General features: G+C 38.8%; 1 protein-coding gene across 1 annotated transcript in view; it reads right to left on the bottom strand.

Annotated features, from left to right (window-relative positions):
• The window catches only part of prkdc (protein kinase, DNA-activated, catalytic subunit), a 34,877-nt gene extending 11,330 nt beyond the window's left edge, over nt 1–23,547 (bottom strand). Inside the window, exons 1-62 of the mRNA XM_056248426.1 lie at nt 23,251–23,547; nt 22,420–22,496; nt 22,217–22,321; nt 21,984–22,058; nt 21,595–21,703; nt 21,297–21,409; nt 21,115–21,214; nt 20,966–21,021; nt 20,787–20,817; nt 20,544–20,701; nt 20,260–20,406; nt 19,875–20,039; nt 17,840–18,008; nt 17,703–17,752; nt 17,457–17,591; nt 17,112–17,261; nt 16,630–16,742; nt 16,340–16,499; nt 16,167–16,256; nt 15,901–16,020; nt 15,583–15,742; nt 15,305–15,411; nt 15,062–15,152; nt 14,773–14,936; nt 14,513–14,665; nt 13,805–13,912; nt 13,484–13,710; nt 13,227–13,321; nt 13,038–13,137; nt 12,774–12,907; nt 12,107–12,337; nt 11,742–11,971; nt 11,356–11,564; nt 10,914–11,046; nt 10,661–10,819; nt 10,182–10,385; nt 9,650–9,838; nt 9,437–9,541; nt 9,065–9,232; nt 8,302–8,429; nt 7,999–8,206; nt 6,708–6,886; nt 6,054–6,222; nt 5,672–5,737; nt 5,527–5,590; nt 5,212–5,360; nt 4,966–5,103; nt 4,756–4,875; nt 4,530–4,673; nt 4,221–4,372; nt 3,731–3,862; nt 3,490–3,601; nt 3,204–3,331; nt 2,968–3,117; nt 2,667–2,840; nt 1,890–1,988; nt 1,528–1,738; nt 1,184–1,376; nt 798–1,004; nt 543–658; nt 327–458; nt 30–209 (exon numbers count right to left, since the gene is read on the bottom strand). Of these exons, the coding sequence (XP_056104401.1) occupies nt 30–209; nt 327–458; nt 543–658; nt 798–1,004; nt 1,184–1,376; nt 1,528–1,738; nt 1,890–1,988; nt 2,667–2,840; nt 2,968–3,117; nt 3,204–3,331; nt 3,490–3,601; nt 3,731–3,862; nt 4,221–4,372; nt 4,530–4,673; nt 4,756–4,875; nt 4,966–5,103; nt 5,212–5,360; nt 5,527–5,590; nt 5,672–5,737; nt 6,054–6,222; nt 6,708–6,886; nt 7,999–8,206; nt 8,302–8,429; nt 9,065–9,232; nt 9,437–9,541; nt 9,650–9,838; nt 10,182–10,385; nt 10,661–10,819; nt 10,914–11,046; nt 11,356–11,564; nt 11,742–11,971; nt 12,107–12,337; nt 12,774–12,907; nt 13,038–13,137; nt 13,227–13,321; nt 13,484–13,710; nt 13,805–13,912; nt 14,513–14,665; nt 14,773–14,936; nt 15,062–15,152; nt 15,305–15,411; nt 15,583–15,742; nt 15,901–16,020; nt 16,167–16,256; nt 16,340–16,499; nt 16,630–16,742; nt 17,112–17,261; nt 17,457–17,591; nt 17,703–17,752; nt 17,840–18,008; nt 19,875–20,039; nt 20,260–20,406; nt 20,544–20,701; nt 20,787–20,817; nt 20,966–21,021; nt 21,115–21,214; nt 21,297–21,409; nt 21,595–21,703; nt 21,984–22,058; nt 22,217–22,321; nt 22,420–22,496; nt 23,251–23,413 (8,604 nt within the window). The 5' untranslated portion in view covers nt 23,414–23,547. The remainder of the gene's footprint in view (nt 1–29; nt 210–326; nt 459–542; nt 659–797; nt 1,005–1,183; nt 1,377–1,527; nt 1,739–1,889; nt 1,989–2,666; nt 2,841–2,967; nt 3,118–3,203; nt 3,332–3,489; nt 3,602–3,730; nt 3,863–4,220; nt 4,373–4,529; nt 4,674–4,755; nt 4,876–4,965; nt 5,104–5,211; nt 5,361–5,526; nt 5,591–5,671; nt 5,738–6,053; nt 6,223–6,707; nt 6,887–7,998; nt 8,207–8,301; nt 8,430–9,064; nt 9,233–9,436; nt 9,542–9,649; nt 9,839–10,181; nt 10,386–10,660; nt 10,820–10,913; nt 11,047–11,355; nt 11,565–11,741; nt 11,972–12,106; nt 12,338–12,773; nt 12,908–13,037; nt 13,138–13,226; nt 13,322–13,483; nt 13,711–13,804; nt 13,913–14,512; nt 14,666–14,772; nt 14,937–15,061; nt 15,153–15,304; nt 15,412–15,582; nt 15,743–15,900; nt 16,021–16,166; nt 16,257–16,339; nt 16,500–16,629; nt 16,743–17,111; nt 17,262–17,456; nt 17,592–17,702; nt 17,753–17,839; nt 18,009–19,874; nt 20,040–20,259; nt 20,407–20,543; nt 20,702–20,786; nt 20,818–20,965; nt 21,022–21,114; nt 21,215–21,296; nt 21,410–21,594; nt 21,704–21,983; nt 22,059–22,216; nt 22,322–22,419; nt 22,497–23,250) is intronic.
• Between the last annotated feature and the right edge of the window lie 429 nt (nt 23,548–23,976).

Below are 23,976 nucleotides of genomic sequence, written 5' to 3' on the forward strand. Positions count from 1 at the left end.
AGCTTATAAACAGAGCCATTGTGTCTTACCTGCACACAAGAAATGAAAGGGGGGAAGTAGACAGTGCTCATGTTGAGGAAGGTGTTCAGGGTCTGCACTAGATCATTTAGAATGTTGCTCGTTTCTTTACTAGACTTGGATTTCTTCATTTCAACCAGCACCCCAGCAAACAGTGAGCTGAACAGCTGCTTTGCCAGTGTGGCATCCCTCTGTAAAACACATTTAAACAAAAACTTTGATTCTGTTAAGCATTTTTTGATATTCAGTCAATTACTTTCAAACACATCTTGACCACATTGTTAAAATAATCCTGAATCACAGTGAACCTGTGCCAGAGCTTGTAGTGGGGCGATGAGGCTGCTGTACTGAATCTGAATATCAGGAAGATCTCCAACTCTATAGCTGCGGTACAGTGTGACCTGAGCATCCTGACGGATCTTCAGATCTGCTCTTCTCTTCTGTACAACACAGAAAAGAGAGTATAGTAATAAAAAAACGTAAACAAATTATAATGCAAATGTCCATCTATGAAAAAGAGCTACCCTTTCTGTTCTTTGGGACTGAATTTCTTTCTTGGCAAATCTGATGTTCTCCTTTTCTTTATCCTTAAGAAATCTCCTCCTGAGCCTCAGAATGTCTGCACGCCGCTCCCGCTCAGCTGTTTGAAAACCAACCAACACAGAGTTTCACTGCTGCGGAAGTCTCTACTGCTTAATGCTCAAGTCCAACCTTTACTCATAGGGAATTGTCAGAAATCAAATGTATTCACGCATTCTCCTTTATTTTTGGTGACTGACCTGCACTTCGACTGTCTGTCTCGTCACCGGCAGCGGTGAGCCTCTTAGAGCCAAACCCTGCACCCACGGCTCTCCAGGAAGCTTGGGGGCGCTCTGATCTCTTTTTCTCAAACACCAAGAGTGACGATAAAGAATCGGATGAAAGGGAATAATCAGCCAGTGTGTCCACACTACTCCCGGTTAACCAGTTATATGCTGAACGGCGTCCTGAAAGAACAGATGTTTATTATTACACAGAAAGATATGGTGAATTGTCATTAGTTATCCTTCAAAAAAAAAAATTCCCCCCACATCTTTTCTACAGATCTGAGTCTGTGGTTACGAAATCCACTGAACAACACTATAGAGGTGAAAGAACTAAAGCTCATTTTATTTTCATGAGGTACCTGCACCAGGAGCCAACGTCTGGGAGAACTCCAGGGACGTCTGTGTGGCCCTGATCTGACCGCTTATTGTGGCTGCCTGGCTTCCTGCAGCCTCTGGACCCTGAGTGCCAGGGCCCTGGGTGGCTTGGGTCTCCATAAACATCGGCGTGAGGACTGTACTCCGCAAACGCCAGTTAGAGTCTATCGTGTAGTCCTGGAATAGAACGAAACCACTGAAATTATGGTCTGCAAAAACAACTTCCATTTGAATTAATCAAATACTAGGTATGATTACAAGAGCCAGGTAAAATACACAGCATGTAGATATGATTTTTGAAATGCGGTAATAAAAAAACAGTTCTAACCTGGAACTTGCACTCAGACAGTGGAAACTCAAACATGTTGCGTGTGAAGTCAGGGCTGTGACTGGTCATCTCGAGTAGCAGGTCAGTGGCCAGACTGAGGAACTGTTCTTCAATGCGGGATGAATACAGTGACTTCAGCACGACAAGCATGCGCTCCATAGTGTCTGGAGGTAAACGGCTCTCGTGACTCCAGAAATTACGCACATAAAGCCTTAAAGAGAAATCACATAGGGATATAAGAAATTACTTTAGGGTGATTTGTGAGGAGATTCAAATGCACAAATGCTAATGCTTTTGTTGTTCAAAGGTGTGAAAAATGTAAGTTTAATGAAATGATCAAAGCAGGTATCTAGTCTGCTTACTGTAAGCCATGGTTTTCATCCGTCAGCCCCTGGAGGAGACTCTCCCGAGCTGTACCGAGCACTTCAACAGAGGTGCAGTCTTCCCTGCTCTCAGAATCACTGCAAACACACCATTATTATACGCACACTACAGTTCTGAATTTGGGGTTACTGCGAGTTTTTTTTTAAAGAAATTAATTTATTTGTAATGTACTAAACTGATCAAAAGTAACAGTAAAGACATTTATAATCTCAAAATTATTTAAAATAAATGCTGTTATTTTGAACTTTCTATTCATCAAAGAATCATGAAAAAAAAAAATCCACAAAAATAAAATATTTTCAACACTGATAATAATAAGAAATGTTTCTTGAGCACCAAATCAGCATATTAGTATGATTTCTGAATTATTATCTGACACTAAAGACTGGAGTAATGAAACAGAAAATTCAGATTTGTCATAACAGAAAAAATAAACATTTATTTTTATGTTGAAAACAATTATTTTAAATTATTTATTATTAAGTAATATTTCACAATACTATTTTTACTGTATGTTTAATAAAAAATAAAAATAAAAACAATCTTACTGACCCTAAACGTTTGAATGGTAGAGTAAATTTAATTTGTGATGAAACGGTAAATGCAAAACACATTCAATCATAAAACTGTAACTGTAACAAAAACTAAAAAAAAACCTTAGAACCTCATGGGAACCATATAGAGAGGAATGAACTACAAAAGTCCTTTGTGTGAGATGAATGGACTGGAGAGGGGAGGCTTGTAAAGTCAGTTACCTGTAGTTATCCTGGATCCACATCAGGATGTCATACATTCTCTCTCTGCAGACAGGAGAAGGATGAGACACAAATGCCGTGACAGTTCCCAAAATCTCCTTTAGCTCTTCTGGCTTCAGACATGCCAGGATCTTATGTATGATGTCCAGACAAACACGCTGTCTGGCTTCATCTCTGAAAGACACAGCATGTGATATGAAGAGGGTTTATCTCAACTATAATATTTCACTATCACAGGCATAAAACCTGTAATAACACAAGTAAAACAATGGAGACGTGAGCTACTGCAGTATTAACTGACCTGTGGCTCATGATCTGTGTGAGGCCTTTGGTCTTCAGGTGCAGGTAGATTTCAGGGATGACATCAGCACGACTCAGCACACATTCAAGGCAGTGTGTCTTCAACATGCCATGCAGCTTTGGCAGCAAATAAAAAACAGGATTTACGAATCTGTGGAATATAAAAACAAACATTATTTACAGACATATGCTTTAGCTTTTATCGGATAAGACTAGATGGAAAAAAATGTCTCTTACCGGTCCACCAAAGGTGGGAAGTGTTTGGACACTTTGCTTAGGCAAACAATAAATTTGTCATCCACCTCCTTCTTCCTCAAATCCATGAGCTTTGTAATAGTGATATTCAATAAGGGCCCTTCATTTTGCTACCACGTAAAAAAACAAAAAAAACAATAGTACGTTTACAGGACACTAAAGTATCTAAAGACAACCATCATATTCCACAACAATACATTAAACAAAAGCTAAATAACTCTGGTGACAAATGTGATATAGTTTGGCAGGAACAAACAGCCACACATACATTTTCTTGCTCAGTCATGTAGTTTAGGATTAACCCAATGATCTCAGCAGCTGCAGAGTACACCTCCTTATATCTGATGAATGATAAGTTGTTGGCCAGTGAATGGAAGTATCTATAACAAAAATTGTAAAAGAACAACATTGGTTTTAATACACATTTACAATTTCTGAAAAAAAAAAACATGAATCACATTTGTATGAGAAAATGAATAATTATAAAATACAATTAAAAAAATGTTTACCTGGTGTGCTCAATGCCACATGCAGCATCATAAGGAGGAAGATTATTGGCCATTGCAATACCTAAAAGCTGCAATCCAACAGAGTTATCCTTGCTGTTGGGATCTGTTCCAGCAAACCGTTCATATATCAAACTATAGGAGGAAAAGAGGGAAAAGATCTTTAGGATTTTGCAACCATCCACTCATGCATGGTCATTTAGCCTGGCATTAAAAATCCAAGCCTGCAATCTTAGCAACTCTCAATTTGAAATAGTTTCACTACATTTACAAACTACAGTATATAAAGTATATTAAGCCATTCAAAAATAACCTGGGCTGCTCTTTTTAATTTTCTAAAAGATTATATAATGATATAATAGAAGCATATCAAATGCTTCAGCTTCATGTCTGCTTAATAGTTCATAACCATACAGTATGTCATAATGTGTGTCCTTCAATTCAATTTATTACGAACCAGGGAAAAAAGCAGTCTAAATGTCGGTTTTCTTACTCGTAGGGTATTGTGAGGCAGTCCTTCCAGCATTCCACAACTGTGCGGATAATCTCCAGATTGTGGCGGAAAACAGCCCGTTTGGTGTGGAAGCAGTTCTTAAACAGAAACCCAAGGAGCCTATTGGCCAAAACTTCATCTCTTGTGCTACCCTAAATGGTGAGAGAGATAAGGGAAAGAGACAAACTAGATAAAAAAAGTATGCAACATACCTACATAATTTTCTTTGCAAAAAAAAAGTACATGTACACACATACAGACAGATTGGAAGTCAATACGCAATTTATAAAAATACCATCTCATACTTACTTTTGGTGTGGTCAAACTGGCCCATGAGAGGACAGTCACCACAATGTCCACTACCATAAAGTGAATGCCCTCTCCTCCATTGCTACTGGAAACCACCAGCTGCACCAGTGGGCCCAGCCAATGCTTCGCATACGGACGGAATATCTGGACATAAAGACGTACAATAAAAGCAACACATAAACATCATATCAATAAATCCAGAGATATGAAAATGCTGAGGCAGCACCTCTTCGGTATTGATGATTAGTTTGGCTATGAAGAGTCTAATGTTCAGAGGGGTGGATGGATTGTCCAGCTTCCCCTGCAGGAACTTCATCCAGGGAGGAAGAACACTAGGTGTCACACCCTAAAACAAAACATAGCACATATCTGACAGTGTTCTCACACAAAATCCTGGCAAAAATGTTCATGGCCATGACGTCATGCTGAGACAGACCTCCTCTATTTTAGGGGTAATGTTGTTCCTTTGCATGTGGTGCAGTAGTGCCGTCATATTGGCCATACACTCATGTTGATTCAGCTCATCCATCTCCAGCTCCACAGTCTCATCTTGAGACACAACATCCCTACGCTCCTAATAATGCAGACAGTTATTCATAAAATATTTCTTATATAATCTTAGAGATAATATTCTGAAACGTATGACCTCTACTTTATAGAAAACTACTACAGAAGGACCTACTCGAGTCCTGCTGGAGCTGTTCTCGCCTGAAGGATTCTGGGAGTTGTAGGAGAAGCTCTGAACTCCAGTGGAGAAGTCAAACTGACTCATCTCCTCACTAAGACTGCTGTCTGCCATGTAGGACTGGGAGGAGAGGTATACAGGGGCATCTGAAAAAGAACAAGAGTTTTAAGAGAGCAGACTGCGGCCTGCACTGCTTTACAAGGATTATGCATGACAACAACAACAGCAGCATTTCATGAATATTAGTGGATGGCATTTATCTTTGTAAACATGCAGTTGATTAAAAGCGTGTGAATATCTCAGTCAACTCACCTCCGTTTTCTCCACTCACTTCTTTCCTAATCATGACATATTTCTTTTTCCTCTCAATAGGGACCTGTAAATGCAAGGAAACATGATACCAAACAACACAAAACAAGTACAAATATCATATTATATGTTTAAGAGCTTTACTTACATCAATCTCTATAGGAAAGTTGTACACCCTTTGTGTATCAATAAGGTTGTCAAATATGAACTGATTCTGGAAAATATCAAATGACAAAATTCACTTACAAATACAGAAAAGGTTATACTTCTATCAGAGAGAGTCTGTTTCACTAGAAATGTGTGTGTGCCTTTCTTATGTAACATGGTGACCAACAGAAAGAGTAATTTTTATGGTTATTTGATCAAATAGGCTGCCAAGAACGTGAATGGTAAGTGAACAAATACCTTACATTTAAATTGTAAAATAAAAATAAAAATAAAATTAACAAACATTGAATTATGACCTGCTTGTACACAATACGTATTGAGTTTTTTTTTTTTTTTTTTTTTTTGAGTGCGCAGTAACAGACCTTGTCAGGTTTCTCAGTGAAGAGGAAGCCCTGATAGAACTTGGTCTCGTTGAAGCTGCAGCTGATCAGGGCGATGGTACAGTTATAAGCAGCACAGTGATACTGTCTCCTCAGCTCCAGCAGGACTGTCTCTCCTGCCATATTCTCAGTGAAGGCCTCAAAACACAATCTGACATATATTGTATTGATCAGAAATTCTACTTTATTATGGCATTTTTGCAGTTTGCTCCAGAATTCCTGAGACTGAAGAAATGCAGTTGCGAGGGAAAGTGGAAGTTAACGTTTTTAAAACACAGATAAAGCATTTATAATGTCTGAGCCATAGCCTTGTGGGCAGCGCACCGACATATAGCGCAACAGCACTTCGGGCGACCCAAGTTCAAGTCCCGGCTTGTGGTCCTTTCCCAATCTTGTACCTCTCTCTCCTCCAAAACACTGCAATACTCTATAAATACATTTTATTTCATGTTGACTTTAAGGACTTTATAAAAAAAAAAATTGTGTTCCAGTCTTAGGAATTCTGTAGAAAACTATTCCTTTGGTAACATCAAAGGGGCACAAGAGTGTTAATAACACTTAATTAGCTGACCATATAAAGTGTAATATCTGCTCTTGAAGGTAAAAAAAAGAAAACTGTCATATCACTCAACATACTTGAGGAGGTTCTTGGAAAGCTCGTTGCCTTCTGCACTGCCTGTGCCACAGAAGGCCTGGTTGATAGCAGAGTTTTTAGAATAGACTTCCTCTTTAGGCAGACGAGAGTATAACACCTCCAACAGCTTGCAACAGCCAATCTTCATCATAATCTGACTCTCAAACACTGACTCAACAGACTAAAGGACATATGACAGGAAAGACACAATAGCAGAATGAATGAGAGAAAAGACAAAAACATGTTTTGAATAGTGATGGGAGGAAAAAAAGCTTTTCGGAACTTTGAATCAATTGAATCATTTGCTTCGCAAAATGATTCAATGTTACAAAGCATTCGAATTGCCACATGCTGGTGACGTCTGCTGGTCAGAACGGTGTAAATGTAGCGAAAAATCAGCTTAAACAAGCGTAAAACACTTTTTACAAACTAATTGCAAATGTTTGTTTTTTTAAGTGTAATCTATTAAGTACAATTAACAAATCATCTAATTCCATTAAAGGCAATGTAGGCCATTTGTTTTATAAACACTTTTTGTTATACTGGTTGAAACTCTCTTCAGAATTGGTCTAAATATTAAAACATGTACATATATCTTCTGTAGAAATCTCAGGACCAAAAAATGTTCGTCCAATCATTGCATTTGGTCTGAATGTCCTACCTGCCTGTCAACATATGTATTTCTATACCTCGTGCAGACATCACGCGACATCAGCGCGTTCCAGACGGAATTATTAATAATTTAACGCGGTCACTCGTTTCGTGACGCTTTGTAGAATCTGTTGTGTGCGTTCATTGTCTTCTGAAGGGAGGGTGGGATCTTATGCTTTTAAAGCTGCTATTGCTAGCCACTCCAAAATTGCCTACCCTGCCTTTTAATATCAAGTGTTTTAATGATATGTGTTGTTTTGTTAAATTGTTTTGGTTGTAATGTTTTTTTTTATGGAGAGCTTGTTTAATCAGGCCAATAAAAGACTATTAACTACAACTCTTACTTTTTATGATACTAATGTGTCATTAAATGTATACAAATTTATAAGACTGATTCAAGATCAGGTAAAAACCATATAGACACTTTTTGATGGGTTTGCAGAAATTGCCCCCTATAGAACATCACCTAGCGGCGAACTATTGAAATTTCTAAACATTTCAGAACCGTTATGACGTTATGAAATCATGTGACTTTGGCAGTTTGAAACGCGCTCCGAATAGCTGGTTCGAAACAAATGATTCGCAAAGTTAAGCACCCATCACTAATTGGCATCTGAATCATTTTAAGTATAGTATACTCACCTTAGTGAAGCGTGCCTGTAGAGTAGTCATGATGTCAGCAATATTAGTAATGAAGAACTGAGAGAGTGCCTGAGGGCTGCAGTAAGAGGCCAGTAGTAGAAGGACTCTGTCTACAAGACCCATGAGCATGGAGTTTGAAGGAACTTCTTTGGCTTGAAATGACTGGTAGATAGAGCTGAGGAGAAGAACCTGTCTTTCCAACTGGGACCTGACAAAGAGAAATAATACAGAACAAATGCATTTTAGAAATAAATCTATGAACTTTAAATAATAGACACATAAACAGGAATTTTTGGAACTTACTGGCGAGCAATATTTTGAAAGCAGGTCTGAAAGAGCTCCTCCATGATATGTTTTTTATCCCGGCACAGAACTCTAGCCATGAGCTTCAATAACACAGGACTCTGAGACAGCTGCAGGGCCTCTAAAAACTGGTGTTACCAAAATGAAGGACTAATTATTATCATTTAACATAAAATATACTTTTTTTTAAGTTCTCCCTGTTCACTCCAGTTTTAACTTAAAAAAAAAAAAAAAAGAGTCAAAATGTTGTTTAAATTACTGATTGAGCAAGGTATAATGAAATTGTAAAAGTAGAAAAAAAAGAAAGTGAAAAAGAGAGTGAAACAGTATCCATAGTCTTCGGAGTAGATACCTTGGGAAGATAAACATTTTTTACACTAGTAAAAAAAAAAATATATATATATATATATATATATTGGACAGAAGAAATTCAGATAATATAACAAATCTTTAAGAAACCAAATAAAATAAGGATGCAAAATATATTCTTGGGTATAGGACCTATGTTACTTAATAAATATGAGTTATATTTATTTAAAATATAGAAAATTACAGCACTTAAAGCAATATGATTTTTAAGAAGTCAAGAATCCAGAGTTTTAAATTGATTGGTTTGAGTTAAAAAGATTGGTTAGAGTAAGTTTCCAAAGTACACTCAGCAGGTGAAATTCGGAGCAAAAGAATACTTTTTGAAAAGATATGGCCACCTCTGAAATGAAAGATTTATTATACTAAAAATGAATATCCAGTTTAAGCATCTCACTTTGCGAATGCAGTCCATGTAGTTGTTGCACTGAAGTGATCCCCGGGGGAATTCATCTGACTGCATAGGGAAATGTGTAGCCACCAGCGTCTCCAGAGCCCTCCTGAGCTCCTCCAGTGGCATGCTGGGTAATGCAGTGAAGAAGGGCAGCATGATCAGAGCCTGGCTCTAATCACAAGAGAGAAAGATATGAAGACATTAATATAGACTCCATTGGCCAAATGCCATAAGCATGCACTAAATTGTACTGTTTCCAGATTTAGCTTTGTACCTGTACAAAAAAAATGCCACTACAAGAATAAGAGAAGACTATAATGTACAACTGGTGCAGAGTAAATGTAAATTTGACTGCTAAAAATTGGAAACGAATACCTTGAGATTTAATGGCATAGATATATCTGTGAGAAGAGCTGTGAAAGTGGTGAACACAGCATTAAATGCTGGGTGATCTGTATTGGAGCATACAGAGGAATTTATCTGCAGAAAAAACAAAATCTTAAAATCTACTCCTGAAAATCCCATCCATGTAACCATTTTAGCTCTTCAAAATGCACAGAAAATAAAGTATCATTGAGTATGTGGTACCTGGAGCACTTTGGCGAGCAATGACAGGACTGAAGTTTTGCTCTCTGGTGAGGCTGCAGGACCCTCCCACCATGGCCTGAGTAAATCCCACTCCTTCAGTACCTGTTCAGCCAATTGTGAGCCTTGAGACATTCTGACAGAACGCTCACGGAAACTATGATCCAACATGCCGTTCAGCAACACACTAACCTAAAAAGACAGTTGGACAGGAAAACTTTTCAGATTTCAGTGCTTATGGAGAAAATGGTAAAACAGTTCTATCTAGGACTTATTTGTATTATTTGTCTAACCAATCAAGAGCAAAAGCATGTTATAATCCCAAGTTAGACACAATTTCAAGGGTTTAGTCACAATGCGTGCAGAGAAACTAGAGTTTTATCCTGCTGGTGTTTTTGTTCACCAGAGATGCACTTCCCGAAAACACCCTAGATCTAGCTAGATCATAAAGACCATTGGGGCCAGTGGTTTCTAAATTTTACATAGGCTAACAATGCTTTTAGGAAACGTAGCCCAGTCTAGTTTGATGCCTCACCATGCTGGGGTTCTGGTTGGCTGCAGCCAGCAGCAGCGGCACTGTGCACTCCACACTGCGGAGTAACTCAGTATTCAGAGATGTCTGGAAGAGGCTGTAGAAGTACTCTCCGTGAGAGAAGCTGAGGAAGTGAGGATTCAGACTGCCAGAGAGAGGGACGGAGAGTGTAATGGTGTTCAGCAAAAGGCCAACCGTCTGTTCACTCTGAGTTGTTTAGGGAAACAAAAAAGACCGGTTTCATGGTTTAACATGAACATTCTGTGATCTTCAATGTCTTACGGCTGGTTCTTAAACTATAAGACTAGAATTTTCAGACCTTGCACACTACACGACTTGAAAACACGACTGAGACCAACTGGAACAGACCCGGTCTGTTTGGGCATGATCAGTCGTCACAACCAAATTACATTCATAATCGGCCTGACAGTCTTGTAATGTGTTCCCAGCTTTACTCCTCCCCTGTAATTCAAACCACTTACCTGATTTCCCAAACAGAATGCCAACTGCACGAGACTGTTAGCCAACTTCCTGCTGCCAACATCCAAGGAGGGCAGAGACTTCCTTTCGTTTCCAGGAGCTATGCTTTTATACACACTAGTGAGAAGTTTGGAGCCCAGAGTGTGACCGAAACCAGCATCCTACAGAGAAATTGTAAACATCCCAACCCAAGTCAATGTAACAATTACGTAGACTGAACATAATTACAATAACATTCATTTGATCAGTGTGTACCTGACTGTGCAGAACAGAGTTGAGCATCCCAGACTGGTGAAGCTGCTTACAGGCTGAGAGTAAAAGATGCATGCTAGCATGACTGTCTCTGGTGTCTGCCTCATACAGATCAATAGCACACAACTCCTCCACACTGTCCAGAACAATCAAGACACACACACATAAATGAACAAGCACACATAAAAACTATTTACTTCAATCAGTTCAAAAAATTCATCAACAATATTCCAAAACACTGCAACTGTAACCACAGTTTATAGCCTTTCTACAAATGTACGTTGAGACGATAGGAAATAGGAGGTGTAATGGAATCAGGAAAAAATACAAACTGGATTTAAACTTTTGAGCACCACTGCGCAACATGTCGGAGTAGCTAGATGTAAACAGAACTTTATAACTATGTATGAATAATTCACTGAAACCAACTACAAATTAAGCAGACCTCTGTACGGTTATTCTCTTCCTAATGCTGCTCTCCACTTGTGTCCTGTAAGGCGTTGCTGACAAAACTTTAAGCAAAGGAGCGCACACTTCTGGCAGCTGAGTTATCACTTCTAGGTCAGCCATGTTGAACCCAATGGAAGAGGGTTCACACACCGTCAGCGCCACCAGTGTGAAGAAGGAAGTGTTGAAAAAATCCTGCTCCATTAACTAAAGAGAAAGTGAAAAAGTTAAATCAGCATGGTATTTTTTTTTTTTACTTTGTAGATTCTGGTAGGTTCACTAGAGCATTTGGCAGGTAGACTCAATAAGATCACAAAATACTATTTTAACCTTTTTAAAATGAATTATGTTTCCCTTGAAATATACAAGCAACAAAAATCTTACCTTCCAGAGATCCTGTGGACATTTCTTTAGTACCATGGTGGAGAACTCCAGCATTCGGACAATGATGGAGCACTTGCTGTAGTTGTACTGCTCTGTCTCACGAGGGCTTAAGTGTGACTGACCTGCATTACCTATTCTGAAGCAAGCTCTGGCAGCCTGAACGTCCTGCATGGACAGCTCTGTAAGGAAGAAACGGACAGCTGGCAAAAAGCTGGACTTCTCACCAGTGCCTGGATGCGGAGAGGAATGGGAGAAACAAAGAAGCTATTAGCAATAATTCGACAGATACCGATTATTTCAAAGATATGAGAAGATTTCAGTTATGCATCTTAAGTTGAGGTAATTCATGGTGTGGATTCACCCACCCAGGATCCTCTGGGGTTGTACACAGTGCAGTTTTGTGAAGGTGCTGTAGCAGTCAAGAGCAGCCAGCAGTAGATCCATCCACTGCAAGGTGCCTCTGATGCTGAAGGGGGCTTCAACCTCTCTCAAAGTAGGCTGGGAGAGTAAACCGCCTCCCTCCAAACACGAAACAAGAAAACCTGGACCACGCTGCTTCACCTGTTCGTCCAGCCAGGCCGCAGGAGATGCTTTACCTGTCAAAAGAAGAAGAGAAATTGTAAAGAAACTGTGTAGTCATTTTGAATAAAAAATTGTGTTATGTTTTTCTCAATAATCTTAGTAATAATTCTTATATGCAATTCTAATACAATCCTAGAGGTGCAAAATGACCTACATCACAAAAGGCATTTCTACACTATTTATATGACCAAGCTTTTCTATAACATTTAATTAAAACCACAGCAAATAATTCTGGACATATTTTCTGCTTAGTGAAATTCTGAGATTGATCAAAAAGAATCCCTGTGCTACCAGTGAATATTTTTACAGTTGTTAATTTCAAGTTAATTTGGTCAATTCATATTATGTTCAAATTCTGAAGAAGGAGATTGAAATGTCTTCGAATAGGAGAGTCCCTGAATGGCAATTAAATCACTGTGTTGCCTTCATTATAAATATCCTGCCGGTTACCGGGCAGCAGAGGCACAAGTTCATAGAAGAGCTCCATGCTTTTGTGTCGGCACTCAGTCTGTGGTCTTCCACACTGGATCAGCAGCCACATGACTACATCTGACAAGCACACTGACTGGTCTGGAGGGAATCCTCTGCGGAAAGAGTAGAAAATGCAGGTCTGTCAGTATTTTACAACACAGACACATAATGTTCACTTTACTCACATTACAAATGTGAATTAAGGGAAGTTAAGAATAATATCCTAATCAAATGTGTGTGTACCTGGGTATGCGTCTCTTGGTATTCTTATTGAGCGAGTCTGCCTTGTGTTTGATAATTCTCATCAGATGATCCAGGGAATTACAACACTGTTGGACAGTTCCTGTGTAGAAAATAACAATATGACAGGATAGATCATAGTCATGAGCATCAAACAGGACGTATTGATGAAGAGAATATGTCTAGTCTTACCCAGGGACTTTTCATCAAAGTGGGCCAGAGCCAGACTCTCAACAAACACCACCAGCACCTCAAAAACAAACTGCTCCACCAAAGAGCTCTCTTCTCTGAGAAACAAGACAATATTTGGATAAATATCTGCATAAATACCATTTTCATTCGCTACAGATTTCTTACATTCACTCAAGATGGCATAGAATATATTGCTGAAATGTTGAGAGGCTGTAAGTAGCCCATCTAATGAGCTCTTCTGCTCATCACACACTGACCTGAACTGTCTGTACATGCTGTTAAAGGCAAGCGCAGCTCCAAGCCTCTTGAAGACGTTGGGGTGTAAGGCCAGGCTGTAGATACGTTTGAAGAGAGATTTTGTGTTGGTTGGGCTCTTTTCCTGCTGTTTGGGTGTGGTCTGTTTAATGGACCATTTGACAAATTCCTGGATACAGGTGCCGCTGAAGTCTCTGAGGGTGCTGTCTAACGGATCCACAACTCCATCCTGTGCAGCCCAAACAGATTTACAGCCCTCGTTTATAGACGGCAAACTCGATTTTGAATAAAATAAAGTGTTTCTACTGAAGGAGTTTACTTGCCAAAATGGCCTCCAGCACCGCCACTGTGTCTTGGCTCTCAAACTTTCTGTTGTTAGTGAACCAGTGGATAAGCTGCATCACCAGAGGTTCAAACAGCTGCCTCGTCACCTGAACAAGTAGTCAAAGTTTCCATTTTTGTGGAACTTACACATGACTGACAGAGACTGATTAAAGTGGACAAAATGTGGACATGAAACTATGAACTTTTAAGTGATTCTCAACCAGGTGGTCGGGGGGCACTAGGGGGCCTCATCAAATTTCCAAGGGGCCTACAAGATGACTTGATTTAAAAAAAAAAAAAACTTATGAATCATTAATTCATTCATTCAATATTATATTATATATATTTTTAACAATTAAATAAATAACTTGCTGTAAATAATCTAACTTAACCTTTAAATAAAAAATCCAGGTATGAAATGTGTAAACTGACACTGTGTTTTTTATTTTAAATTATACCGTGAACAACTGCTGTTTTTATTGAAAAAACGTCACTGAAACTTCTTGAATTACTTTCAATCATTACAGGAGAAGTAACAGAGGAAATATCTTGGTCTACATGGGGGGCCTTGGATGCAAAAAGATTGAGAACCACTGCTTCAAAGTGTCTGATAAAGGACAAAACTATGTTACATTAGAAAACCTGACTGTCAAATGAAATGTTTATTCTGTTCATCATATTTAAAGAGCACACATTAGGTAAAAGACCTGGTCGACGTCACAGGCCAGGCGTAGGAGAACAGGAAAGACTTTTCTGTGTAGGTTGTACATGGGAGGAGCAGATTTGTCGTCTTCTGTCATCTGGGCTCCTTTACCCACCATGTATATGACCAGACTGTGCAGAAGCTCACACGCTGCAACCTACACACCAGACAGAATCATCACTTTCAGCCTCAATTTATTGGGTGAATAAATAAAATGTTAATAAACTTTAATCAACAATGACAAGAAAATTTGACTATGATTACTTTAGTTTGTCTGTCACTGGAGGACAGTGCGAGCTCTGTGACCCTTGGCAGGAAGGAGTCCAGGTAGATCACAGGCTTTATGTCTTTAAAAGGCACAGCAAAACTCAGCCTCTTCTCACAGTCCCATGCCACAAAACGCTTCATCGTGTCCTCCGCAGAGACAGCTGGGGTGAGATATGAGAAAATACAATATATAAAGCTTAAAAACAAGCAAGCAAAATTAACAAGTACTGCCTTTTAAAAAAAAGTCAACAACTAATTTATTTAACAGCAGCAGAAACAAAATAACCTGTCACAAGGCTCCTGTTGAGCTGTCCGCCCAAGTGTCCGAGCAGACGTACCACCCTGCGTCTCACAGCAGCAATCGGAGACTCATCTCCCTAACAGAGACCACAGTAACATCAGGACACTGTGTGCATGTAGTTACGTATATATTATCCGAATCACAGACTCAGAGTATGTAACACAGATGCATCACAGAATCAATTACATAGACAAAATCAAAATATGGCAAACAAATCAATCTAATTACCACAGACAAGTGCTTTGATTTCTTCAGGAGCCTCATCATGACTTTTCCATAACCTTTTGAACTTCCCGTTGACAGAAACGTCACTTCCATATTGCTGTCATCTTGTTCTAATTGAATGATTAAAAACAAATAAAAACAATCAGCTAATAAATGAATTTGATAGTAATCACTGACCCTTAGATATCCAAGTAGTATATCTAGAAAGAATAGTAACCAGTGAGCATTTCTTTGACAGTACACTATTTAAGATAAATATGATGAGGTTACAAATAACTGACCAGAGTTACTGGTTGTTTTGAGGTAGCCATCTAAATGTGGCAGTATGTCTGCGTAGTGCGGCTGCATGATGGCAGAAGGGATCAGAGAAGACCAGGACTCCAGAGCATCCAGTGCTGCTGTGGCTAGAGGAGCATGACTCAAACCCAGACGCAGAGCAGCCTTCAAACAAAACAATGAAAACAGATGATCATTCCATACATATATCATGCTTCAATTTATGTTACTTAATCACTTTAGAATGTGATTGCTATTTACTGTTAATGAAAAAACAGAATGTTGATAATCACAAAATTGCCCATTTGCTTCCCTTTCCTAACCTGCAGAGCTGGTATATATGCCTTGATATCAAGAGCCACCATGTCAGGATGAAGAGAGAGGGTGAACATCAGACAGGCAGCCAGTAGCTCGTCTTTATATTGTTTCATACGTACACAAACCTGAGGAAATAACAAAAACTTTTGCCCTTCAAATCATCACATTCATCATACACAACAATATGACCAGAAACAGAATACATAAAGCTGACTGCAATGTTCAAGTATCTATCACAGAAATAAAGTGACGAAAAGGGTCAAAGGGTCACCTCCTTTCCAAACTTTGCAAGGAGCGAGAAACAGGCATTCTCCATGGTGGAGCCGCCACCACCAACACTTTTAGGCCCTTGTTTTAGGTCCTATAAGCAAAAGATATTGGTTTTGTCAAGGTTTATCAATTGACAAATTGAGGAGTTAATGTGATGGAGAGTGTGTGTATTACCTTAAAATAGTGGATTTTCTTGGCAATGCTCATAGAGAGGGAGAGGAGCTTATAAAAGCCGCTGACCAGAGGGAAACGTATTGATTGCAGAATGAGCTCATGACACAGGGGGTACATCCACTGGGCAAAATACTCAGGATTTCTTGAAGGCAATAAGTCACTATAGAGAAGATAACAATAATCTTATGCATGCAATTTTTTATAAAATAAGGGCCCAAATAAGATTTGTTGTTTTTTTGTTTGATTGATAGATTTCTGACATTACCAATAGAAAAAAAAAGTTTTGGCACCTGCAAAAGTCAACCAAGTTGATAAAGGCAATAAAGTCTTTGGGTTTGTTGGGCATCAGGTTTGCTGTGGGGTCAGATGAAGGCATAAATCCAGCACTTGCATCACTCTGGGCCTGAGGAAAAGAAGAAATACTTCCCAAAACTGGCCATAACATTTGTTAACATCCAACATTTGTGTTTCAAGTTTGTTTCTTATATGTACTGCTTTAGTACACACACAAAAATGTCCTCCACAGTCTGATGCTGTCAAAGTGTATGCGAGTCTTCAGAAATACTGTGAGCAGCATTTAGTGAGGAAGAATTGGGGGACCGTAAATTATTGCCAAGGTTTTTCCAGGTATGATCATTTAAATCATCCATTTGGAATTCCTGTACATAACTTATTGAAAATAAATTATGTTTTTGGGGGTTTTATTTCTCCTCCGTTTCTTTAACCACCCACATTTTTACTATTCATTCAAGGTGCAGCACTGCAACATCACCTCATCTGCTGCATTGACTTTCTGAACTGAAAGATCAAGTTTCTCCACAATCTTCATGACTGACTGCACCAGTGCATCGTATAAGTGTCGGTTTATGTCTCTCAGGTTGTAGTTCTTGGCAGCTGGAGCTCCATCCATGAATCCTGTGTCCTAAAATCACAGCAAATTAGATCAGTTCAGACATTAGTCTAATCTGCTGAAACAAAGTAACCAGAGTACACATTCAGCGGCTTTTATGATTACATGGTCACATTCAAACCCAATAATACATCATTAAAATACTAACAAATTAAAACATTACCTTAACTAGATAATTGTTCATCAAATAAATATCTAATTTCTTACTTTAAAGTTTTCACAGTCCAGAAGGCCCTTAAAGAGGTCAAGGTAGTCCTTAGAGGAAGGAACTTTCCATTTCCCAGAGCGCACCAGGGTGGGATCCTCCTCCGCTTGAGAACCACCGGAATGAATGCTCCGCTCCTGACGGTGAATAAATATGTACCACTTAGACATTTAGATTTCATGATAATTATAATTTAAACAACAACAAAAAAATCAAAAAAGATCAGCACTTTTAGCAAAAACACTTACTTCTGACTGAAGAACCGGCTTAGAGCACACTCTGATCAGGCCTTGGTGAACTGTTGTTGAAGAAATAAAGAGTGTGAGCACTGGTAAAAACGAACCTAGAATCAGATCAGCCATGCTAACCTCCAGCTCATCCTTACCCACAGAACTAGTGAAACTCCACAGGACAGGACCTCGAACTGCCATGGCAACAAACACCTTGATGATGGAGCGGCAGGTGGCATACTGCATTCTCTGGCTGTACTGAGGGAAGCTGTCCATCTGAACCACAAGGAGGCGCTCTAGCACGGGAGTGTACACTTCAGGGATCTATAACCAGTTATAGAAATTACAATAGAATCTGTTAGGTGAGGTTAAAGGTAACAAACAGTAGCGGCTCCTCACAGTAAATTTTTGTAGAGCAGATTTTGGGTTTTCGAGCTAGTTTATAATAAACATTTTGAAGCATTATATTGTAATCGCTGAACACGAAGTACATTTTTGGCAGAGGTCTGGTGTCCTTGCATTATTCAGCCTGATGGTGGCGCTCTAATCGACAGGCTTTAAGTACACACCACACACCATCTTAGAATTGCAAATTAAAATTAAAATTAGCCCATGATACCGCCAGATACCCCAGAGGGTTAATAAGTGCCTTCTGAAGCCATGTGTTTTTGTGAGAAAAATACCCATATTTATAACTTTAAACTCTAAAATAACTAGCTTCCGCCAGACGTCATATACACCTAGGATGGCTTCAGAGTGAGTAAATCATGGGCTAATTATCATTTTTTGGGTGAACTATCCCTTTAATATACGATTTATTGCCTCTGAATGTTGTTTTAGAATATTACAGAATATTGGTGAGGACAGAACAAACAAAGCAAACACAACAGAACTATATATAGGGTATTCCAATGAGCACATTTTAACTTAAAGGTGCTCTATGTAACTTTTCTACTAAAATGAATCCTTTTTTTATTGCCTGTGTGTGAAGGGGTTGTAATCACACATTAAAATGATCCACTTGTCGAGTTTTGCTATTACCTCTGAAGGCCAGTATTCCTATTTCTATGTGAAGTCTCCGGGTCGGATTTACCGCGAAATCCAACGGATGTGACGTGCATGCGCGCTCCCGAGCCTCTCTCCTTATATAGCTATAGCCGTTCGAAATCGGGGGTCCCAGCGAACGGCGATCCGGTAGGGGGCACCCCCGAGGCCCGCCACTCTAGCGTTCGGGCAAGGGTTCCCCTGCGACCTCCTATCCAGAATTTGAGCTCTCTGGGTCTTTGCGTTCCAGAGATACGAGCGATTTTCTTCTGAGATCGTGACGTCACCGGCGTCCGCAATTTTGCAGCGCGCCCGATGGTTTTCTGCTAATATCTCTGCGAAAACACCACCAAAAACTATGGAACTTATATGGTTCTTTTCAGCTCGACTAGATGGTCCCAACGAGCTCGGTGCTCGCCGAATCCGTCAAGTATTCGCCGAGATATTTGCGTAATAGACGGTATTGTCTATGAGTTCGAGCACGAGCGCTCTTGTAAAATTTGGTTGCAATCTGAAACATAACCACTAGAGGCCGCTAAAAGTTACGTAGAGCACCTTTAAAGAATTTATATTTTCATAACTTGATATGCTACTCCAGGAAGAACAGACATGCCAACTATTTACTGATCTGATGAAGACTAATATACTAATCACTGAAGCAGATTGAAATCGTCTTGGTCTGGAGCAAGGTTTATGTAAGGTAACATGAAAATAAGTGGGGCAGTGTGAAATCTGCCCCAAAGAAAAATTGTGGGGTGCTGTAGAGCAGGGGAGGGCTCAGGCACCCGCCACCCCGCTTAGTACCATAATATATGGCAGTCGAAGCAATTGTAACATTTTATTATATCCTGCTCACTTTAGAACTTAAAATAATCTAGAAAATATATATATATTTTTTAAATATGCATATGTTCATCTGACTCGATGACATGAGACACTTTAAAGTAATTTTGTTATCCTAAATTGATGAAGTAACCACTTTGAGCAGAGGAGGGGACTAAAAATACTCACCTAAATTACCTAAATACTGAATATTGATTTAAAATGCCAATTAACCAACTCGTTTAAAGGATTAGATAAACCAAATGCTAGATAAAATCATCTACAATGTGATTCACTGCTCATAGTAAAGGAGATGTATCTTACCCGGTCAAGGTGTATCAGAACACTAGCTATGGAGTCGAGGAAGCTTGGCAGCTGGTAGACATTGTCATCCTCCCGGTCAGACTCAGTCAGGTACATCTGCTTGCACCGCTGAATGAGCTCTGTATACATCAGATCTACATCCCGAGGGCACACCACCTTACACGGCTAAAGGCAAACAAACACAAAACACAGTCAGAAAATCTCCATTCATTTAGCCTGATATAGAAACAATTACATTAGTGCAAAATGAAAAATTTGATCAAATAGAATCAGCAATAAAACAGATATATTTTGCAGATATTAAAAAAAAACGTGGACTTGCTGTGAGACTTTAATTACAGTATAGACTGTTCTTATTATTCTAATAAAATGTCCAGATACCAACCGCAGCAAACAGGCCATATCCTCTGATAGCAATGGACAGTTCTTTATTAGTGGATTCCATGGTCCTGATGATAGCACAGAACTTCTGCATGAAGAACTTCAGCTTGCTTTTGTGCAACTCAATGTTCTCTGCCACAAGAGTAGCCACCTTTACAGCAATGAGAGGAAGAGTTTGAAAAGATCATGGTCATCATAACCAAGTTGAACATCTCTCAACACAAATAAAAAAATAAAAAAATAATATGAAACTATTTATACATTTAATAACCAATAAATAGAAAAAACCTGTTTTAGGAATGACTCTAGGGCTGTGTAACTACTCTTTTTCAGCTCTCCATTTATATGTCCACAAAGTTTGGACATGACATCAAAGATAGACATGTAATGATCCATGAGACAGTTGCCGAACTGGCTTGAGTGCTTAGCAAACAGTTTGAGACCGGCTGTCAAGAGTAAAAAAAGACAAGGAATGAGTTAAACATTGGCAGTATGGTATGAAAATACATGTTGATATCTAATTCCACTTACCAAAGATGACTGCATATCGTTTCATATCAGTCTATAGAGACATAAGGAAGGAAGAAGTGCATTTATTGGGAGCTCTTAATGGAAAATGTGACTGAGCTGCACATATACTACACAAAAGGGTAAAATAACAATTCAGCTTTAAATTTTATTGCCAAGTTAACACTCTTAATTAATCCTACCTGAGGACAAATCGCCTTTAGCGCATATTCAAAGATTTCTTTTGACGTAACCGGGTCTGTTTAAAGCAAAACAGTGAGCATATTCATTTAATTAGGTTAAGACCAGTGCAGGACAGTAAATTTACACAAACTTTACTAAATTAACCCACCTTCTTCCATTGATTTGGTGAAGTTCACCATCAGAGCGGTGATTCCTTTCAGGCAGCCAGCAACAACAGGAAGTTTGGGCTCCTTTGTAGTAGATGTCATCTGAAAACCATTGATTTAGCACTTGGCAATTTTATACATGCACATAAGAGCACATATCCATACGCGGATGAGACGCCTTTACCTGTCCTTTCAGTTCACCCAGGTAGGCCTTGTAGAGTTTTTCAGAGTTGTTGACCATCTCACTGGGGTGCACTTCACCCAGCACTCCAAGAAGTTCATAAATGCAACCCAGCACTGTTGGTAGTCAATTTGATGTTTCAATAATGCATATGTGGTAACGTGTTTGTTTGTAATCTGACACGCAATCATAATCAGTCATCTAAAGATAACTATTGGCGGCAATGCCAACATATTTTGGCTACATAACTAAATTTAAACAGACACAATAAGCCTAATGTTTTTATGATTTCTTCACTTGCCTGTATCAGGTATCTTATTCTTCTGACATAACTCTCCATAAAATTTGTTGAACATATCCCCAACTTTGAGATCCTGGGTGATGCTGGAGTCTTTCGTGAGATACAGTATCTAGAGAGATTTTTGAAATGTGTTAACGGTTTATCTGTGAATATCAAAATATGTCATTACCAAGGACATGTTCACAATTCTCTGACTCCAAGTAAGAGTTAAAAAGTAAGAATAAACTAAACGTTACTTTGTATTGTGATATTCAAAGGAAATTGTTCTCCTTGCAGATGTCAAGTCAGTTGACTACCAGTCTCAAGTTTTTAAATGACTTACAGTAAGTGCAAGTTGCCATGTCTGGGTATCAGCATACACTAGGTCAACATGTGTATATAGAACTCACTTTGATTAGGAGATCTAAAGCAGGGCTTCTGCACTTTGCAGCTTTGTCCTTTGTGTAGACAACCATACAAATGTCCTATCCATGCAGAGAGAGGAAAAAATACTCAGATGTGCCAAAATACAGCAAATTAGTGGTTCAAAGGTGACGTGTATAATTAGTCAACCTTAAAAATACACATTAAAATGTGATGCCAATGCCAAACCAGAAAGAAATTTGCCGACTGCTGAAGGTACCTTGAGGTCCACAGCATAGTTCTTCTCCCATCCTCGGACAGTGACTGACATTCTCTGTAGAAATGCCCCTAAGAAATTGAGAATCTCCACTCTTGTATCACGCAGCTGTGGACAAACGTATGATCAATATCTTTATAATAATGTTATAATTAAATAATACATATAGAATTCGAATTTAGAATTTTCCCATAAACACCTCTCACCGTTTCATTAGAGAGAGACTTTCGGAGAAAGCTAAGCAACCCCCCTTCCTTTGCAAAAAGCAAAGATGTCTGTAAAACTGAAAGTGAAATGCATTAGAACATATTTCAAGATTAATGGTCATCAGGATAATTAAAAAGGCAGGCTTGGTCATCGGGGTTGGCCGATGTTGAAAAGAGAATGATGACCAAACTGATGACTATCATGGACAATACATATATCACCCTCTACATGAAATGTTCATTGGCATGCAGAGCACCCTCAGCAATAGGATGGTCCTTCCTTAGTGCAAAAGTGAGCATTATGGAAGTTCACTTGTGCTTTCTGCCATAAGACTGAACAAGCTATCACCTATGTTCAGAGTTACCAATGACTGTACTGTGAGCTTGTCGGCGGACTAAATCTTGCAGATATCTTTCTCATCCCTTGCCTGAACAAATACACACATATTATTCTATATATGGGAATAAACTTGTGTTTTTTTACTTTTTATGTGTGGTACAGTTTATTTTTGTCTGGCTGCTCTTGCACTTTAATTTCCCCTTTAAAATATCTAGCTATCTGTCCATCTATAGTGAGTTAACTTTATATGCATACATTATTTATTTTGTTCAACAATAGAATATGAGTTTATGTGCATGCAGCTATTCATCCTTAATTAACCTGGATAACATTAAGATTTACAAATCTCTGTCAGTCTGCTCCATGTGCCACTGTAATCTGATTCTGTATAAGTATCAATTATATAGGCATAAAAGTAATAAATAAAAACATTTTGTTTTTGCATTTTGTATAAACACAACGCAATGCTTTTTGCATGAGAAAGTTCTTACCCAGTTCATTGTGATTTTTAGTTATCATGCATTCCTGCCCCAAGTCTCCAATAATGTCATGGCAGACTATAGCAGCATTCCTGTTCTCTGTGTCTCCAAGTAATGAATGAAGCTTTAGGAGATAACCTTGAATCCCTCCAACAGTAGAAGTATCAGAAGACATAATTTGTGTCTGTTGCTTACATCAGAAATGATTAAACGTTGACACCTCATGTAAATAATGTGAGTTTGCTTCAGGGCGGCAAAACAGAACAACACAAACACATGCGAACACGTTCACTTCCTGCTTGAGCAGCACGTCACTCTGGAGGAACAATAACTTCTATCACCCGCTGGATGTCGCTGTTTGATACCCCGAGTGGTTGTCTGGCAAGCAACAAAATAAATCAGAAGGAGGTTTTGCTTTTCCGCCAATAACCTCATAATCATTCACAAGTTTGTTAATTAGATTGTATTTATATATTTCATATTATTGTTATTGTTATTGATACTGGTATTAACTTTGTAGACTTACTTTGACCAGAAAAGGCACATTTACATTTTGAGTCAAAGGGGCAGTGCAATAATAAAGAATTTGGTAAAGTGGCCTGTTAAGCAAGCAAGCAAGCAACTTTATTTATATAGCACATTTTCAAACAACAGACGTTGCCCAAAAGTGCTTTACAAAAATGATAACATTAAAATCATACAACAAAACAAACATAACTTATTCAAAAGCTAAAGAAA

Source organism: Rhinichthys klamathensis, unplaced genomic scaffold, assembly GCF_029890125.1.
Source record: "Rhinichthys klamathensis goyatoka isolate OS25496 unplaced genomic scaffold, OSU_Roscu_1.1 h1tg000055l_1, whole genome shotgun sequence".
Taxonomy (NCBI): Eukaryota; Metazoa; Chordata; class Actinopteri; order Cypriniformes; family Leuciscidae; genus Rhinichthys; species Rhinichthys klamathensis.